The sequence below is a fragment of the Amphiura filiformis genome, chromosome 18, assembly GCF_039555335.1.
Source record: "Amphiura filiformis chromosome 18, Afil_fr2py, whole genome shotgun sequence".
Taxonomy (NCBI): domain Eukaryota; kingdom Metazoa; phylum Echinodermata; class Ophiuroidea; order Amphilepidida; family Amphiuridae; genus Amphiura; species Amphiura filiformis.
Genome location: NC_092645.1, coordinates 5,176,533 through 5,198,522, shown reverse-complemented (window position 1 = coordinate 5,198,522; position 21,990 = coordinate 5,176,533). Strand labels below are relative to the sequence as shown.

Genomic DNA, 21,990 nt, shown 5'->3' with positions numbered 1-21,990 from the left:
TAAGTCCTGTTCAAGTGGTGGATTAACCAACAATTAACAATGAGAGTACATTCCTGAACCTCGTTCAGTTGGCGATGATTTGAAGTGACCGCCAATTATGACCATTTGATATTTAATAGGGGCCTACCAGCAATGTGGAAAAAAAAGAAATAATGTAGTGCCAAAATAATGTACCCTTTTACGGAAGGAGCAAAGTTTAACAAGTTACAACTCCGCTTCTGCAGTACGAATGTCAGCGGCGAATGCCAGGTTATTATTTCCCAGTCTTGAAAAAAAAATGCAGGCAGAGGTGGGAATCGATCTCGGTACCTCCCGTTAAAAAGCACTGTGCAAAACCACTAAGCCAACTAAATATCTGTCGTGAGATGCTTGACATTAATCTTTGATATTGCTGAATGGAACAAATCGCGGAATTAAATCAGTAATAAAAGAAGTAGATTCTTATTTAGCGGCCAAATTGGATAAAAGGGGAAATATTTGTCCCTGCTCTAAAGAAAATATAGGTTAAAAAATTATCAAATAAATTTAAATTAAAAATTGAGACTTTATATTTATTTATTTCACAAGGCGTCAGTTTCACAGACAAACACTGTATACGCTAAAAACTTGACCCTCATTACTAGATGATGGCATAGCTCAGTGTTAGAGCATCAGACTTGTAATGTCAATATCGTTGGTTCGAATCCGCCTGCCAGCAATGGTTATTATGATTTTAATGCTACGCTACAATTTGTTCAATTTTTTTCATTTATTTATTTATTCATTCATTCATTCATTCATTCATTCATTCATTCATTCATTCATTCATTCATTTATTTAAATAATTTGATATATTTGAAAGGGGTATTTGAGCAATTTGAAATTTTTACCCCCGTATAATCCTATGGGGTCATTTTGAACCCACCCCCTCCCAAATTGCCAAAACCTATGACTTTAAATCATACATAATGATCAGTACGTCAATCATGAGTGAACACCGGTTGGTCACTGCATTTATTTGGGAATGGGTAGGCACTGCAGCTTGATTCACCATCCACAACATGATAATGTGTGCACATGCTACATTATATACACTTGTAGGCCTATGTTGTTGTTGGTGTATAAGTAATGGGCCTTGCAATTGAAATGCCTCAAGCTTTTAATCCGATATGCAGATTATCTATTTGTTTTCATGAATTGGAAGACATTCTTTGATGTATTACTGAGCTCAATGATCTGAAATTACTGGAGTGTGAGGTCAGCATAGTATTTTATTAACAGAAAGTACAGAGGCCCTGCATGAAATTATCGATTGGCTCCAAACAAAGGATTTGAGCCGGTGTCCTTCACCGTAGTTATGGCGGAGTGCAGTCCATTCAATCAAATGTTGTCATCAACCTATTTGATTGCAATCATGCTTTTGTTGAATGCATTTGAGTAGTCCGCCATATTTACGGGATGATATGTCACATGCAAGGCCTCTGTTCTCCAAATTCATTTCCTAATGTATGTGAGAATGATACAATAATGACATGATGAACATAGTCATTGATGCATCAGTTTTAAAATAGACTAGGCGGTTACCATATTTGGCGGTTCTCGGCTGGGCGCGATTACCAGGCTGATGGTGACATGTCCATATGACAGTTTTACAAATTTGACCTCAGATGACCCTGGCGACCCCAAAATGACCTTCCAAAAATTTGGCTCTAAATGTTGACTGTACCCACCAAGTTTCATGCCCATACGACAGTTTTAGTAATTTGACCTCAGATGACCCCTGTGTGACCTTGGATGACCCCAAAATGATCTAAACTTATAACTCTAAATGTTGACTGTACCCACCAAGTTTCATGCCCATATATGAGTTTTTACTAATTTGACCTCAGATGACCCGTGGTGACCTTGGATGACCCCAAAATGACCTTCAAAAAATGTTGTTTTAAATGTTGACTGTACCTACCACGTTTCATGCCCATACGACACTTTTTAGTAATTTGACCTCAGATGACCCCTGGGAGCGGACCCCGGTGTCAGATGACTTTAAAACGAACATAAACATCTTCTTGACAGAACAGAATTACACCCACCCACCGAGTTTGAGCCCCGTACGACCTAGTTTCATGCCCATATGACAGTTTTTAGTCATTTGACCTCAAATGACCCCTGGGAGGGGGCCCTGGGGTCGGATGACTTAACGAACATGAACATCTTCTTGCCAGGACAGAACTACACCCACCCACCGAGTTTGAGTCCCGTAGGACCTAGTTTCATGCCCATATGGCAGTTTATAGTCATTTGACCTCAAATGACCCCTTGGAGGGGGCCCCGGGGTCGGATGACTTAACGAACATAAACTTCTTCTTGCAAGGACAGAACTACACCCACCCACCGAGTTTGAGCCCCGTACGACCTACGACGGCCTCACCAGGCGGCTGACACTGAAAAATTTGCATGGAAAAATGACCCGTCTCCTCCGCAGCCAATTTGGTTCCGCTCCATCGAAATCAAGCCGGTCACGGAGGAGACTACCCTCCTTTGTGTTTGTTCATTTGTGTATGGAGAGCCCTTTTGGAGTCCGGAATGACTTAGGCTACGCTCTCAGCTAGAGTCCGACGCTGCATTGCACTAGAAATACCTTTTCTGTGAAATCGCTATAGAGCCAACCGGGAGCACGTATTCGTTTTGAAAATATAGCATTAAAATTAGTATCACCCTTGTGGCCACCGTGCAGTGGAAAACCTTAATTCTTTCATTAAAAGGAAATGAAAATTAAAAAAAACACGGATCTACTTGTTCACCAATAAAATTGGCACAGCAATTTGTCTCAAATATGAATGAATTTTAAGAAACATACGGGGTATGATGAACATTGACCTGACGCCATGATAGTAGGATCTATTAGTCGTTTTATATACAATGTATATACCGTATTGTCATAATACCAATATTTGTCATTATATATAATGAGTAATATCTAGCAACGTAAATGTGCAGTTCATATGCACAAACGAATACTGATCTTTATGATAGTCAGGTTTTTGTACATCACATATAACATGTCACATAGGAGGTCATACGTGTTGACCTTCATCTATTGTATTTGTTCATCTGTGTATGGAGAGGATTAGCGCCATTAAACGCCATTAAAACGCCATCAGTATTAGGGCGTAGTTCAGTGAACTCACCGGATTGCTATTCCAAGTACTTTGATAATACAGATAATATGTATTAATGGGTCGAGGCGATTGCATTGAAAAACCTAATAAATTATTCATAACAGTTACGTAATCAATCGATAGTGCGGACACTTTTTATTTGCAAACCACCAAAATTCGTGATCTTTTAGCGTTGGAAAAGAAACCACGTGAATAGAGTGCCCTCTCAAGAATATCAACTCTCTGGCCTCACATTAGCAGTCACAGACAAAACCTAAATCTACAGAATATATCCATTACTCGTCTCGAAAGAGCTCAAAATAAATAACTTAGAAAATTTTCTTGATGTCCTTTAACATGTTTCCACAGTTAACCATCGTTAGCCATGGATATCTATGCTGTAGAACTGACCGGTGACTAAGTCCGATTTATTGGGACGTTTATCGACCATCAACGAGTAATGAAATGAATCGGATACTCTCATCAAAATGACAAGAATTTTATTCAAATTTGATAAGCTTGCCTTGTCATTAAAAAAGTAATAGTAGGGATGCCCACTGTCAATACAGTTTCCACTAGAACGATTTTTCATTCACTGTGTGCGTGGACTCACACACGTATTGTCTATGGAGAAACTGATCGATACAAGAAATCCCAGGCCTGTTAAATGGCGTACATGACTTGTTTTGATCCAAATGTAGGCCTATATCAGGGTGTTTCAAGAAATTCCTGATTCCACCAGAAAACATTAACCAAACTTATTCCTGTTTGGTCAGTAAATAGAGAGGACCTTCCTTCATGAAGAGATCAACTTTTTTTATTGAAAAATTAATGAGATGAGAACTACAACAGGTTGAAGTGACACCATTCCGTGCACCAGGTGTTCAAACGCAATTATCTCCGAATTTGGAGTGAATCAGACAAGCAAACTTACATACTCATAAAATTATTTTTGAAGACAAAATGTGTAGGATGTTAAGAAATTTAAGAATGTTTAAGCCTACCGCGGCCCATCTCAAATCATGCACTTCCCCGTGCACTTCTCACTACCATGTCCATTTCATATGCTATCCATCATGGCTTCCATGCACACACAGTGTATTGCTCAGTGTAGTAAAGATAACCTTTGAGTTGGAGCAAATTTCTCAAAATTGGTAGTGATTAATGTTAACAAACTTATGCCATGATGAAATATAATAATTTTTGAAGATAAAATGTGCTGACCTTAAAAGATTGAACACTGTTTAAGACTACCGCTTTTCATTTGAAATAATGCACTTATTGTTCATCTCCTCTATGGAGATATTTTCCATGGCGGCCATCTATGATCACGCTTGAGGTTTCACCAAACAAACCATGGGTTTTGAGGTCTTATATTTTTGTTGTATGTCAACAACATCGATTAAATTTTCAGGATGATCTTATTTTCCTGTTGTTATAAGCCAATATAATGTTCCAGATAAGCTAGTTAATAAATAAATTAAGAAAAAGTACCTTAAAGTTGCACTTTCTGTTAGTATTCCTTTTTGGACTTTAACTTTTTAACAATGTTCTAGCAGCCCTATATAAAACCGTGACACTCGAAAGGCCATATCTCTGGAATGAAACGTCCGATTAAGATTATTTAAACGCCAAAATGTTTCTTTCATCAATTCCCAGCCAATAAGTTAGGTCTGAATCAATTTAAAAGTACTTCAATTTTTAGTGGACATGCCTAGTAATAGGTTCTTATAAAATTTGAGTAGGCCTAGTTGTCTTGTCAAAAATGATCCCCTCAAAAAAAAAAATCAAATTTGAATAGTTTGTCTTGCCAGAGCTGGACTTAACAGAATCTTGTCAAAATGAAATGGGTAAACTTGTCAAAAATGAGTTGAAGATCTTGTCAATTTGTTCCCAAAAAGCATCTGCTGTTAGCCCGGCGCTGCAATCACAGCATTATCAGTGGCGTGCGCAAAGGGGTGGGGGGGCAGGGGGCTTTTGTTGGTCATTCGGGGAAATCAGTAATTTCCCCGAAATGACTGATTTCGCCCGCACCTTACACTCCTAATCATTCTCCATTCGGGGGAACTGAACAACATGCCCCCCCCCCCACTTTCAATGTGCTGCGCAAGCCACTGAGCATTATGCCTTACATGTTAGAAAAATAATTATCAAGCACGAATCACATCACAAGGTTTTATTTAAAACAAATTCAAATTTTGAATATCACGTGTTGAGAGACGGCTGTATTAATTCGTTTTTATGGTCAATATCATGAATATGGGTTTGTTGAAAATAAACCACGTAATTCGTGCTTGATAATTAACTTTCTTACACGTAAGGTGTAATGTTCTGATTGCCGGAGACCTCCTTTAAGAAAGTAGATAGCCCTACTGTATTTTAGCATGTCTTTGTCATCCAATCTTGCATTAACACTGCATACAGGTCACCCAAAGACTAAGCTCCTGATCTACCAGTGCGGTCTCAACGGCGTCTATGAAGCCATTTACCACGGAGTACCTATCATCTGTCTACCCATCTTCTTTGACCAATATGACAACGCGCAAAGAGTGGCTTCAAGGGGCATAGGACTGCGGTTGAATATTGCCGATCTGACGAGTGATATTCTGTTGGAAGCGATTCATGCTATATTTGACGACGACAAGTAAGTAGATGTACTTGGGGAGCCAAATCCCATATTTTGGTAGCAAGTGACATGTTGAGTTATAAAAAGTTGGCCTATATAGACGTTTTCTATGTGTCATTGGCAATAACTTCTGGGTGGCCAACTAAACCAATCCGCTACAAGGGGACCCCAGCATGGGGTCAAATGTTGCACGGGGTCAAATTTCAATTTACGATGTTGACACCGGTTGAGGTCAAAATTTAACCTTTGACATTTGTGCTTATAACTCAAGAACCGTACATCACAGTTAGGTCAAAACTCTTTTTCTGAATCCTTATTATAGAGGAAAATTTTGGTGGGGTTTAACATCCGATCTGAACCATTCATTTGCAGATATATCAAGTTGTCCAAATATCAAGTTGGCTCGTAATTCCCGGGAGAAAATTTACCAAAAGTTGTAATGTTCAAGTTCCTTTGACCCGGTCTTAGGCCGCAATTGTCCTCTCTTGCCGGTATTAATCCCGGTAAAGTCATTTTAGCAGCGAGTCAGCGGGACGCAAACCAGAGTTCTACAGAAATTTCAGTGGATACAGGACACATAGCATTAAGCTGATCTGCAGTGGCGTAGATTTATTTTTGATATTGGGGGGATGGGGTTGGAAAAAAATTCTTGTAGTATAGACGAATCCAACGAGCCAAGTGATGGTCACAATTCAGTAGGCCATTACTGGGTCCCGTCTGCACTAAACTGGTGTTGTTACTGCCCAATTGGGTGGATTGAATCGATGTTGAATATTATTGTGTTGTAAACATGGTAAATGTTCATCATTCTTTTGTATACGTGTAACACGGGTGATGGAATGCAATTTAATATCCCCGCCAAGGCCACAGGATTTCACATTTTAGGTGGAATAGACCTAAGGGGGGGGGCAGCAATGTAGGAATGCGTGAAATTGGATTCGTCTATAGTGAATCCAGCACCTTTTGACGACCAAATAAGTTTATGGTATAAAAATGCGTGCGAAGCGCGTAAAAAAGTTTGCCATATTGAAGCTAAATGATGAAATATGGTGCAAAAGTGGAACTATTCGCACGAAGCGCGGAAAAATGGGCACTTTTAATTTGGTTAGAAACCCTCATACAGGCGTCAACATGGGGGTGATTGTATGGAGCATCCCCCTGGGAAAATATTGGTGATTTATCTCCCATCCCCCGGGGATCTACGCCTATGCTGATCTGAATTTCATATAAATATTCAAAGGAATGATCAATATGAGTTACAGTAAAAATATCAGTACAGAAGTAGCCAATGGGTACCGTAAATTGGTATAAATAGGGACAGGAGGTGCATACATAGGAACGAAGGTTTGAAAGATTTTCGTTGATGTTGAGAGGGAGGGTAAGCGATTTTTGGCACACATTCATGATGCCCGGTTATGAGACACTTTAAGAACGCTCTAAACATGCTAAAGAGGCTCAGGAATACAATACGAAAACACTTAAATATGCAAATTTCATGCTGGCTGCGCTCGCACTAGTCATATCTAAACCTTGACCTCCAGAACACTTCAAACCTTTGTCCGTATTTATTTGTCCTAGTTTCACGGTCATTGGGTTTATATAGGAACAATATTCACGAAATCTGGTTAATGTTATAATAATCCAATCTGGGGATCCAGTGATCCGTGAGATATAGCTGACGCTAACCTTACACATACGACCTTAACCCACGAGGGCCGGTCAGTATGTAATGAGAGTTGACTTGTAACCCTGTATATTTTCATAGCAGCGTGATTGTAGTGAATATACCGCATTTTTAGTGTACCGCATACGACATAATCCTTGTATATGTACCGATATTCTTGCTGTTTATAGTGAGACCAACTAACATTATCGTACATTTGCAATGACCCCGAGGTCACACGGGGAATGTGTAAATATTGTGGCGCCAGCTATAAACAATCAATTTATTGACATTAAACCCAACATACAGGTATAGTCAAGAACAATACAACAATAATCTAGAATAAAAACATGATAAACAGCCCATTCAACAATACGATCATGGCGGCAAACATGTAGCTTCTGTTTTAATAACTCTTGGGGTGAGAATCTTTCCGAATGTTCTGCGCGCATTCTACGCATCATGAAGAAGCTCCTACTTTCGATTATACCGCAGACATTTTTATAGTGGTGTGTATTTATTGCAAATATCTCGCGATAATATCCTTCGGTTGAGGAGGATATCGATGTACCGTACATGGATATATTGCTAGTGGTCATAGTGGCCAAGTATCCGGATAAATTCTGACCGGATAGAAATTATACCGCAATGTGCCGCACATCTGCAAACACCATAGTGCACTTACGTCCACGGCGAATTCACCATGACCTTTCCAGCCATATTAACCCGCTTATTGAAGATTAAACCGATATGTGCAGTACTAAACCATTATATAGTAATCTATTGTCCAATGCAAATTTATTACCACCTGATAATATTGATCCAATGAGCGACCGAATTGTCCCCTACGGACGACTAATCCAATCGATAATGACTCTATTGACATGTACGAACAGAGCACCACTGACCAAGTTTTGGGATATTTTTCACTGGTTTGCAGCTGTTTGCTGTCATTTACTCATCAAGGCGGAGTACCGTTATTATAAGGACTATGACAATTATTTAAAGATTTACATGTAGAGAATAAGCCATAATTGATTGACAGAAAGTACTAAATTTGTACCTATGACGGTTTTATGACGACAATCTTCAAAATACGATCAAAAAATGGCTGCCCGGTGAAGTAAAATGTGCATTGGAATAACACGGCGAGTTTGGATAGATGGTAGGATTTCTGTTTAATAAAAATGTATGTTCCCCCGTTATTAAAGCTTGTACCGGGTTGAAGATTCAGATATTTGGAAAAGAATAAGAAATTGAAACAGAGAGAAAGTACTAAAATCATAGCTTTTATACTTTTTGATATATGATACTAACTAGTTCATCCCCAATGGCTACGATACAGCGCTACCAGTAGGGTTCAATTGCCTATTGTGAGTGCCCCTGTGTTGTGTGCATACATGTAGTTAACAATAACTGCATGATGCGCTAATCGATCACATAAACACTGTACCTTTGTCTTTCAAACAACACATTTAAATATTATATCACACACTTGATTACGTAACAGCATGAGCATAAAATCAATGGTCTACAGTCACTGGCTAAAAATGAGTCGTTAAGGGCAATAAGAGGCTGAAATGAGTATTGTTGTATATTCTAGATTTTCTCGGGAATTAAAGTATGGAGAGTGTGGAGAGTATTCCAGCATATTGTATCGGTCATCTCACCTACGTATGTGCAGATTGTTGTTTGATTTGCATCAGTATTCAGTAATCATCGTATACTGAGTACTAGCTCTCACATGTTACCAGTCATACTATTTACAAGCCGACGACGAATGTCGGCTTGTTCTGTCTCTTCCCAATTCTTCTTTCTTTCTTTCTTTCTTCTTCTGGCAACCTCGTGACATTTTGCCACGTTTCGCCCTAGCTCTCTTATGCTTCAACAGATTTCAACCATACTTGAGCCAAATGACCACTGGACTAGGCCAAACCTTCCATTTGACTTTGACCTCGCTGTGACCTTTGACCTAGCTATAATGGTCAAAATGTGATTTCACAAAAATGCTACTCCTTCCACAAATTTCATGCGATGAGGACATGGTTATATCATGTGACTCGACTTTAGTCGGTGTCTATAAGGTGTGCTCAGATAAGGGGTCAAAGGTCATTAAGGGGTCATTTCCGGTCAAAGTCTAAAAATATTCAAAAAATCACTGTCTTTACAAATTACATAGCAGAGAGTCGCCATTAGCACACATACATTGCTACTAGCCAGGGTCTTTAGGATGCCTACAGTTTTGGGGTCAAAGGTCATTAAGGGGTTACTTCCGGTCAAAAGCCAAAATTATCAAAAATGTTCAAAAAAATTTTGTCTCAAAATGTAGACAGACCAGAGTAATATAACCATCATACATGAATCAGTGTTACCTGATGTATGTATGGTATTTTTATTTTGGGGGTCAAAGGTCATTAAGGGGTCACTTCCAGTTTTTAGCTAAATAACTTTAAGAATTTTTATCTCAACAACTAAGCATAGTAGAATTTTAAATTAAAATTGGAACAATGCATTTTGTCGGTGTACATAAGGTTTTTTTTTCATTGAGGTCAAAGGTCATTAAGGGGGTCAAAAGGTCAATCAAAAATTTTCAAAAAATCAAAATCCATGTATAAGTTCCGATTAAGCTGAAATTCACCAGGAATATTTCTTATGACATCCTAAGCAGAATGCAAGAGCAGTTGACCCCATCCGTAACCCAGGGGTCAAGTTATAGGGGTCAAATTGCGGCTTGTATTCAGCGTCTGTTGACTCTAGTTCAATCTGTTTCATTTTAGAGATAATCAATGTCATGGCGTTTTCATTTTCAAGTTCAAAAACGTCCCATTTCCACCCAAGTTTAATGGCAAGTCTCAGATTTTACCAAAGGCAGACCCAGGACCTAGTGTTTATTCCTTTACAAAACTAACTATATGCACAATTATGCTTTTGCTGTTACCGAACTTTATAAACACAAGTCTTTGTTGTAATTTGAAAAGCCCGCCTTTTTGCGTGATTTGACAGTGACCCTAGTCCATACGCGGATTTAGGGTTTCTCTACCGGAAGTCAATTTGTGCTGAAATTCCTTCCCACAATGCAATAAGCGTTTTGCATAACAATATATACAGTTCGGAGGTTAATCAATATTCTTTGTTATGCAATACGCATATTGCATTGTGGGAAGGAATTTTGGTACAAATTGACTTCCGGTAGAGAAACCCTAAATCCGTGTATTGCTTTTATACTAATGCGGTTACCTAATCAAGTATATGGCATCATTTTCATTATGTGGTTTGAAAGACAAAGGTAGTCTTTATGTGATCATAAAAAATTCCATCCACATATTCAATATATGGGGTCACAGGTCAACTCTCATTACATACAGACTGCCCCTCGTATATTCAATTTTGTACCAATGAATATTTGGTAATATTTGATAGAATAAATGACACAAACAACCCTATAGAATTCATCATATATATAGGCTATTTGAATTGAACCATTTAATAGAGGGTTTTAACCCTGGAATTATAGAAAGTTTGGGGTCTCGTAACTTCTAAAGGTCTAAAGTATATAAAAGTACACATTTGGAATGGAAATCTGTAAGGTTTTGGAGGAAATAAATTAAAAATTTTATAACAAAAAAACAAAAAAATTTTGGTTGGTTTATTGCATATGGAACAGTTGTAAGGTGACAAAGGGACAGGTCTCTAGTTTGATTCCACAACCATTTAAACCGATCTCCTGTTTTATTCTATTATCATGAGAATTTTATTTGAATGAGGATGACTATGTCGTAATGGGGCCTTATGCGGCCTATACACGATCAATTTGATTGATCAATATTGGGGACCCTAGATACAGGACTGGATACAAAATAATATTTCTAAGAGATCTAATGTAGTTTTATTGGCGGTTGGACAATAAAATCACTATTATGTTCATGTGTACAGTGCACAATGATAGATTTTGTATCCACTCTTGTATCTAGGGTCTTTGATATTGATCAATCAAATTGACCCTGTATGGGCCGCATTTCAATAGATTGTATGAAATATGGAACGGTATAACAATAGAGGTTGTGCGTGAAATTATTGATTGGCTAGCCGTACTTTGCAATATATTGTAGAAATCATACATTTGTCATAGGAAATAGACCAAATTTACCCGGGGGGGGGGGGGGTCACTCCCATTATGGCATGTACACCATCCGCGATAATAAAAACGCGTAAAAAGGGTAGTTCTTCGTGGGTAGGCACGATACGCGAGTATCGTGTTTAGGGTGTTAAAAACAATAAAAATTGGAAAAAAGGGTTGCAAAATTGCAATTGCTAATACGCGGAAATGCAATTTAGGGTATAAAACTTGATGCAAGGAATAAAATCCTTGTTACCTGTTTAGGGTATCGTTTTAGCCAAGGGTGAAATCCTTGTTTAGGGTGCTTTTCAAAAGTTGATTATTGCGGATGGTGTACAGGCCACAATGGGAGTGACTCCCGGGCAAATTTGGCGAATTTGCTGACTCTGTCATAAGAGACGTCGTATTGAATACCCTCTATACGGATTGTTAGTCACAATTCTATATTATAATTCAAGGTTGTTACTTGTGCCTTTTCTGTCATCAACCTGAAAACAAACACGCCCACGGTACAAACAAATGTTACTTGCAGAAAATTGTGTTTATGACCAAAAAAAACCCATTAAAAATATGGTACTTTAAGGTATTGTTTTGTCATCATACATACACATGTGTTGTGGTCAAAAAGGTAATTTTTTTGTTGACCCCTAACCCACCTGCCATTCCAACCCAATCCCTTAAAATAGGGGAGATACGAAATACAGCAGATAGTTCATAAGTAATTTGTTGATGAGATGAACCATTTGAGAAACTTGTGTCTGAAGTGTTTTCAGTAGTGTCTGGATAAACTGATACGTTCATGGAGAAAATATTCGGGGGAAATGGTTGTGAGATCAGCTGCAAACTGGTCCATGGTGATCTGTACTACATGTACAGATCTTGAAAACTAAAATTGTAAAAATGTTAACAAATTAAAGCCATATTATAACATTTGCTGAGGAGAACGCCCTCAAAAAATATTTAAATTCTGGTGGCTTAAGGTGTTGTAGTTTTGTCAAAATCCGAGATTTTGAATAAAACGATGGAACCGGCGTTTAATTGTTACGATGAAAATATTAGTCGAACACGTATGCACAGTACGTATACGGCGTGCGTGATACACATACACACCCCCCCGAGGACCGTACCGTATTACAACCGCGGGAGTAACATGCATGGGCGCTAGTAGCAAATTCCAATTTTCTATGCTTGTTCGGCTCAAAATTAAAAGGGGACATATCTGACAGTAAAAGCTAAAATTTAATAGAAAATAAATACTAATCTATTTTTACAGAAATGTTATAATATGGCGTTAATTTTTTACCAAAGTAAAAGGTATTGAAAACCTTGTTGCGCACTCATAGTTCCTGAATAATTATTGTCTAGACTTAGGATATATTCTAGAATCGTCACATTCATTTAACTTCCACTTCCACGACTAGTTTCCATTGAATGTAGGGTTCAAGCAATGTTCAGAAATCATCAGTGACTATATGTTTTCAAAACCGTTTGGAAGTCTCTTTGTAATGTAAAATTCGCTAACATTCCCGCTTTAAGACCGGTGTTAAACCATGCACATTATTATTTAATTTACCATGTACGATATTTATTTACTTGTTTTTGGTATTTATCGCAATTGACTTCGTGGTCATTTTGGGTGTACCTTTATGAACAATATGATAACCTTTATCCTCGCCTCTGTATATATTTCCATAAACAGGTTTTTCTATTGTTCGTAATAAGAATATTAACGGCACATAGAGTGCAGTACTTGCACCAATTAAAATGCACATATATTTGATTCCTAAACTATTCAAAAGAGTTACCGATAAAACGGGTGCAAATATATAAGGCGTCACGAATCCTATATTGGCAATGCTCATTACACGTCCGAGAGAATTACCATATTTAACTTCAGCAATTTTTGAGAATAAGGATAGCAATGAGTATCTACACACACACGCGCAGTAGATGTAGATAAATAGACAAAGACTGGCGATGACGGGAGATGATGAGAAAGGTAGAACCGCGAATGCAGGAGCACATACTAGAAGATGAGCTGCAAGGAAAGCCCAGATGTAATCGGATTTATAAGTTGCGAAACGACTGCCGACGAAGTTCGCTGCAAGGACCGCGAAACCTGAGATACCCCACGCTAATCCAACGATTGCAGGTCCGCTGTGGAATCTCCAGAAGAACCAGAGCGCAAACACTGGTTCCAAACTGCATTTGCCCAGCCAACTGAAAATCATTGCGCCAATAGCAACGTGCATCTGAGAATCGGTAGCTATGTCAAACAACCGTGAATCAGCAGCTCTTTCATCGTCTGTGGTGTCGTCAACTTTAGGCAGATAGTTGTCTTCTTCAGATGAATAGCCTAGATTATCATCACTTAATAGTATGTGAAACAATTTTGGATCACTTCTTCCGAATTCGTTGCTATCATTATTCAACAATGGTCTTTTTTCATCAAGAAATGAATCCGCGAGATTTTCATCGCCGTTATTTAAAGACGTTTTATCACCATGCTTAGTCATAATTCCTTCATCATAATCATCGTCATTATTAACTACTCTGACACAACCTTTTACATTATTACGATTCAGCATAGATCTTTCTTCTGACGTAGGCTGCAAAATATCACCATTGTATTTGTTAACATTGCCACTTTCTTTCATATTTGAATTGTGGGTGGTTGGTTCCATGATCTCGTCATCACAGTCTGCCTCCTCATCATCAACAGAGGCAGATCTCTTTGGTGTCACTACACTATCATTAGCATTACAGAATCCCTTTGTCACAGTACTAGGTTTGTTGGCATTAGAACTTGAACTACAAGTAGCATCATTCTCATTTTTACTGCGCCCACTTTTCCCCACTGCTACGTTAGTTTCGTCTTCTCTTTGGTCGATTTTCTTTTCAGAATTTGAACACTGACTTCTGAACGTCCACAGGACACTTACAACAAGTGCAACATGGATTGGAAGGACAGTAAGGAAACAGATCCTCTGTCCAAATGTTTCAACCATCAAGCCGCTATAAACTGATCCAAAGAAACTGAAGAAGTTCGCTGTTAATGCAACAGCGAGGGCGAATTTCCCTTCTTTAGAATCAGACGGATAAACCTCCCAAATCCTCGCTAGAGCAATCGGTGTGAGGAATGGTTGGGATATTCCTTCTGATGCTTTTGCGATGAATATCAAAATAAATCCAGTAGAAGTTGCAAAGAATATGATCATGAATAAGATAATGACCATACCAATAATTAAAGGTAGATCGAGTCCGTATTTGTCCGCTAAAGTACCGGCGAGTGGCGAAAATAAAATGCTTAAAATAGGGGAGATAAGAAACACAGCAGATAGTTCATAAGTGATTTCTTGATGAGATGAACCATTGGGGAATCTTGTGTCTGAAGTGTTTTCAGTAGTGTCTGGATAAACTGATACGTTCATCGAGAAAATACTCGGGGAGATGGTGCTGTGGGCAAACTGGTCAGCTAACGTCACCCACGACCACGAGGAAACTATGGGGATGACAAGAGCGGACATAATCCTTTTGAAGTAAAGAATCCCTGCGCTACTTACAAATCGATGCAGCCTTTCTCCTTTGGTGAAAAGACCTGCAGAAGGTGGCGAAGACGGCATTCTGATTTGACTACTTGCAAATTGAATTATAAACTCTTTAGATTCTTGGTGGTACACATACGTCCATTGAGGTCATATTGGTTTAAAAATAATGTTCGGAATTAAAGGTGTTTCAATAAATCTACGGATTGGAGTCTCGTGAGCGTTTGTTGGTCTGTTGCAGCTAGAAGAAACCGCATAATATTTCATGTCCGTTTGAGCAACAGTATTATCAGTGTTATAGAAACACAGCTTTACCTATGCGTCTCGTAAGTTCCAAGTCCATTTTGTTATGCGGTTACAGGTGCCAGAAGCCAAGATTTGACGTAATTCAAATAGTTGATGTTACAGGTCTAATTTAAATTGCACAGTCGATATCGTGAAACAAGAGTTTACATTAGGCATGAGACAACTCGTTTAAAGTGGATTGAAATTGAATTAGCACCAAACGGCAACAGCATCAGAAAACGGCAGTAACGGCAAACAGCTTTCTCAGACACTATTATTAATAATAGTGCCGCTATATATGTCTCAAGTGGATCAAAACTGTCTATAGCACTGCCTTGACACAGAATTAAACAGGGTTAAAAATAGGCTGCTGGAAAGTTAATTTGAGCAACAGCATCTGTGGCAGCATCAAGACAATAAGGTTACGTGCCATTCGGTAAATCCGACCATTGTCTTCAGTGAATTGCTCTATACAAAAGTACAAGGCCAGGGATATAAATCTTGTCATGGTTACATATCCATTAGCACTGGCAACACTTTCAATACCCTCCAAAGGTATTGCCAGATTCACCTGTTGTAGCTTGCAAATTTTCCATTTGCTTCAAGTCCAGATATGAAATATTATTCCTTGCTCGGTGTATTTCCTTGAAATTATTATGTTGAAAACTTGTCCAATATACATACACATAATATACTTGTAGCTATCGGCGTTTACGTGCATCGTATATACAACTCCAATCGCTGCAATAATTATTTAAGCCGGTGACTGTCGGTCACGTTTACAAGCATGGTTGAATAAGCCCACGCTATAAAGTACCAATAAAGTAAACTTATTTTGACCTTTAAAAAGGTCTCATTATGTTACGGTAGACTGCTCCATTACTGTTTCGGGTCTGCATTCATCCACATGTACTTCAGTCGGTATAGTGAGGTAGCGCTTTATATTTGACCAATGAACTTGATCGTATCTACTTATTGTTGAAAGAAGCTACAGTCAAAAGCAATCTGTCGTTGCTGTTTCGATCGTAGTTCAAGGGTAGATGAGGTATTGTTGCAGCCAAAAAAAAAAGAAGATTTTCATGACCTAAATAAATATATTATTGAAAAATAACACTTGATGTTTTGCAAAGTTCATTCTACGTACAAATCCTATACTTTGAAAACTTGCTTTATTTATTGTTGTGAATGAGTTATGTACGTTTCACAAAAGTATTGTTGTTTCAGACCTCTTTACAACATAACTCCAGAGCCACAGAACCTACAAAAGTATATCTGTGATATTTGAATTCTTCTACACTCTCGCTATGAAATGATCAATGCAAATTTTGCCAAAGCTCACTACCATTCGCAAGATGCTGTGAACTACCGAATCGCAACAATTTAAAATAAACTCTTCAAAAAAAGTCTTTCCTGTCAACAATGACCTCTCATTTGTGACGATAATTTATTCCACGGCTGAGTAACTTTCTTTGAAAGACAGAGAGGTCTCAAAGAAAATGTGCCAAATTGACCATTTGCTTTGAATGAATTAATATAAGAATGACTGGGTTAATGCATGAATAAAAGAATGACTGAAAAGTTGTTTGCAGTATGTCATTTTGAATGAAAAGTGCTAGGATGGGATTAACAAATCTACAGGTGTATTCATATGGATCAACGCAAGTCAATCTCTCTTGCTGGTCACTCTTTCATAGTGGTCAATTGCAAGAAAGTTCTAATCAACCATAGTTCAATTATCAGATCTGGATAAGGCTAGAGCTATTGGTCAGCTTGAGGTTGGCATACCTCAGAATCGAGTTGCGGCAACTTTTGGAGTTTCCCGCAGTATGATCTCCAAGCTAAAAGCCAGGTTTCGTCAGACTGGAGATGTCAAAGACAGACCCAGAAGCGGCCGCCCAAGAAATACAACGGCTGCAGAAGACCGGAACATCAGGCTGGCAGTAACTTGGGACCGTTTTTATTGAAACAGTGTGATATTCCTTACTTACGTTTACTGATGCAAATGACGTAGACAATGGCAGATTTCGCACATTTTGTTTGCGACCTCCTTGTCTTTCAAAGACAGTTACTCAACCATGGAATAAGTTAATGTCACATATTTGGTGTCATTTTTGACAGGAAAGAACAATGTTTTTATTGATATGAAACAATATGGAAATATATAGATTTCAAATTTCGGACACACACATATATAGCCGTTTTGGAAAGTTTCCAAACTTTTTTTTGAAGAGTTTAGTTGGTAACCTTAAATTGACCATCATTGTTTGGCAACTACAATATACCGTGACAAGGTACAAATTGATTTATCGGCAATTGAATCAAATTGAATCATCATTATATTTTCTGTCCGTAAATGATATTGCCAGAAGTAACAAACAAACACACACAAAACAACAACTGTGCAACAAAATGAAGTTGTCGCAATTGTTATTGTGCAAGGTGTCATGGACAAAAAGACTTTTATTTTATGCGTGGGTGTGTTATTAGAGCCAGTGCTAGTTGCCTTGGTCCCATGATGTCCTAATAACACACCTGAACACCTGCACCCTATATGTGGTCATTGGTTTAGAACTAATTGAAGTCATAAAATCTTTGAGTCATAAACATAATTTTTACCAGGTTCGCCGTCGCAAATAATAAAGGAGACAATGTATAAAAAGTGATCCCGTCTGGGAATCGAACCCAGGACCTCAGGTTTACAATCAATTTCAGCCAATAGGCTTATACTTGTACATCTGGGATTCCCTAATTTCGCGAATGTGTACTTACATTATGACGTCATAGCAACATAACATAAGGAATGTTTGTACTTATTTTGGATATAAAGTAGGTACCAAATATAGGATGATAGAGAGGGTTGGTAGTAAGTGTTAATAATAGGACGATGGTTAACCTACACCATCAACAAATAAACCGATGATATTTCCCCATTTGTGAGTCGCATGCCACATAAAGATCAAATGGCTATTCTAGTTAAAAACCTTACAACCCCTATGGTAGATATGACCTTAATATTCCACACAGGGAGTGTGAATTTCAAATGGGGATACCTTCAACTCCATTTGAAATCTACACGCACTGTATTCGCCTATTGCATTTGAATAGATCGCCCTGCACTACAAGCAGGTTGCACTCACCACCTGTGTATGTCTACAATCATAGATTGAATACAATATCGCTCTTTTCAAAGATACCAATCTTACAGGTGCGAGTGATTAGCTCACTTAAATTACGCAATGTTATATGACGGGTTCAATTCCCATTAATGCATGCTGCAAAATCGAGGCTCTCCTCGCATATGGCGGAACCGTAGATTAAAGATATCAAAAAAAGTGACCATTATTCAAAAACGGGCGATTGTATTACAAATCTGTAAAATGCGTTGGAAGCAGAATATTTCCACACATTTTGACACCTCATTTGTAGCATTGACTAATTATTGGCGTTCAGCGTTTATTAAATCAATGTAACCCAAGATTTGAAAGTTGCGGTAAATTGTATTGATTTTGTATTTAGTATAATGGAAGGAAATCTGTGTAATGATATGAGTGATTTTGTACTGTATGTAAGTGAATCTTTCAAATCTGGACCTCACTACATTAAATTGACCGGTGTTGTATTGTTTTCTGGGCTATCGTATCAAATGAGGTGTCAAAATGCGCAGAAATAAAATCTGCTTCCAACACATTTTAAAGATTTGTAATACAATAGTCCCTTTTTGAATAATGGCAATTTTTAAGGGGAGTTAGTTACTTTTTTTGAGATTTTTATAATGGCACGTGAATCTGTGGTAGCTTTATTATCTTCCAGTCAGACTTTTGCAAATATTTGCAGACTGACGCAGTGATTTGTAAATATCATCAACATAATTATTATACTCCGGGCATAAGGGTGTTATGGATGTTTTTAAAACTTTAATTCTAATTCAATCTGTCAGCTGGAGCAGACCCAGAGATAATGAACTTTTGAAGAATTCAGGTTCATTTTACAAACTGTAAAAATTTAAATCTTGTAGTAATACTAGTCACGATAGACTACACTACCAGATTCCTACTGCTGCCGCCTGCACATGTACACGTCCCCCAAGGTACTTAGCTGGTACTGTGCAGTATCAGGGAGTACCATTGTAGTAGCAGCGTTGGTTCCGTGTATACCAGTCAGGTATTGGCGACAGTGTACCTGTGCAGGCGACCGCAAGAGGAATCTTGTAGTGTACCTGTGCTATCTTTGGTAAAATAATACCAATGTTGCGATGATGAATATTCTGTAATTGGCAAATTATGTACCATGTCGTCTGATGTATGTGCATTTCTGACACCGATTGTATGTGTACCATTGTTCCTGATAATAAACATCATAAGTATTACATGCCAAGCACACATTAATCATAATTATGAAACAGAAAATACAAAGAAAACACCCATACTTTGCACAATGATGTGTTCAACACAATAAACATCTCAAGGTGAACGACGCAAAGTTATGATTTGGTAACAGGTCGATTGTCATAAGAGTCATTAGTCTGATAAACCAATATAAACCATAACCCTTACCCTAACCACAAACTTCACACTAACCTAGAACCTAAGTCCCAAACCTAACCCTAAACATAAACCTTACCCTATAACCCAAAATCTAACCATAACTCTAATCCTAACACTTGCCCTAACCATAAAAACAGACCTTAATCCTAATGCTTAACACAGACCCTAAACCTGATCTCTAACCCTAATCAGAACATAAAATGCTCAACCATTTTTAGACTAGTGAACTTTCTGCACTAATGGACTGTTCCCAATACCGTCGTTGGTTCGTGAGACGTCAAACTATTCCGGCAAATTATATCTCTAAACACAACAATATGAGGCGGGCTGTGGCGCAATCACTAGGATCTCCAACATGCGCATATGTACATGGCACAGTTCTATAAACCCAACATGATTGTACATTCATAGAATGACCTTTGAATGAGTTGGGTACAAAATCTCATACTTCATAACTTGAGGTCAAAGGTTGAGCTATGGTTGTTAAATTGAGGTTAATGAACAGTGCCATTGGAAATGAGACTATTTTGGGGAATAGTGAATATTGAGGTTTTGCACTATGTACCACAATGGCCTCATCCCAATGGCAGAGTTCACTAACCTCAATTAAACACTCATAGCGCAAAATTTGACCTCAAGTTGCAGAGTTTTTGTACCCATATTTTCTAAGGTCATTCAATGAATGTACAAAATGTATTGGGGTTTAAGAACTGTGCCCTGATAGATGAACATGTTGTGGATCCTAGTGTTAGTTATAACGGCAATATCCATATCTATCATGTGTCGAGGTAGGATAGTAATGACACCTCTGAATAGGTTTTACATTAATAGTTTACTTCGATAACTATTAAATATAAAAATTATAAATTTTTAATAATTTGCCATAAAATTTGTGTAATATCGCGAATTTGAATAAATCTAAATTATTTGATATCAGAAGGACAAATAATATTATTATTATTTTAATAACACTAATAATAATAATAATAATAATAATAATAATAACATTAATAATAATAATAATAATAACACTAATAATGATAATAGTAATAATAACTACTACTACTACTACTACTACTACTACTACTACTACTACTACTACTACTACTACTACTACTACTACTACTACTACTACTACCACTACTACTACTACTACTGCTACACCAACTACTACTACTACTAGTACTTTTATGTAGCTATTGAGTATAAAGTATGGTCTTAAGGGCTCGGGCACCTGACCTTTGCACAACATTTTTTTGTCAGGGAGAGGACATAGGCCTACACCAAATTGCATTCTGAATACGAGGAATATCCTTCTGATATCAACGAATTTTGATTTTTTTGAAATTCTCGATATCATACAAATTTTATGGCAAATTATTAAAAATTGACATGTTTGACATTTTTTTTTCACTCTCTTCTTCATTCTACAGGTATCGTACCAATATGGCACGCGTGTCAAGCATCTTCCGCGACGATCCAAAAACACCCCCTCAACGAGCAGCAGACTGGGCCGAATTCGCCGTGAAACATGGCGGCGCTCATCTACGATCGGCTGCTCATGATCTCACGTTTTGGCAATATCATTTGGTTGATGTATGGGCTTTCCTGATTGGATGTTTGGTTGCTATATTAATTTTGCTGTTTTCAATGTGTCGATGTGTATTTCGCGTGTGCTCTTCGCGAAAAGCCAAACAGGAATAGGTAAAAGCCCCTCGTAGTCTCGTTAGGCAAAAAAAAAAAATCCTCACTCCCTCATCACTTTTCCAAAACGGTGAGGACGTAAAATATGTAATTTTACCTGGCCTTAGTATTATGGTGTACACCCACCCCAAGTACAACACACAGAAAAATGACATTAAACTACTAAAAACACCTAATAATGTAATGCGAGAAACCAGTGACTGATTAGGTGGGGTGGGGTCTGGCATTGAACCCCAGTTAATCATGGTAGACTTGCCTTTTCATACACATCTGCAATATGTGTGCATCCATGTCAGGGCGGTGCGCTTGTCAGCTGCTGCATGTGTCTCATTTCACATAATGGCGATGGGTGCCGGACTCGTCTCCGGG

At 38.1% G+C, this 21,990-nt stretch overlaps 1 protein-coding gene across 1 annotated transcript in view; it reads left to right on the top strand.

The window, feature by feature from the left end:
• Positions 1-21,752, top strand: part of LOC140139697 (UDP-glucuronosyltransferase 2A3-like) — a 37,854-nt gene extending 16,102 nt beyond the window's left edge. Inside the window, exons 3-4 of the mRNA XM_072161399.1 lie at positions 5,562-5,781; positions 21,351-21,752. Coding sequence (XP_072017500.1) covers positions 5,562-5,781; positions 21,351-21,621 — 491 coding nt within the window. The 3' untranslated portion in view covers positions 21,622-21,752. The remainder of the gene's footprint in view (positions 1-5,561; positions 5,782-21,350) is intronic.
• Positions 21,753-21,990: the final 238 nt, after the last annotated feature.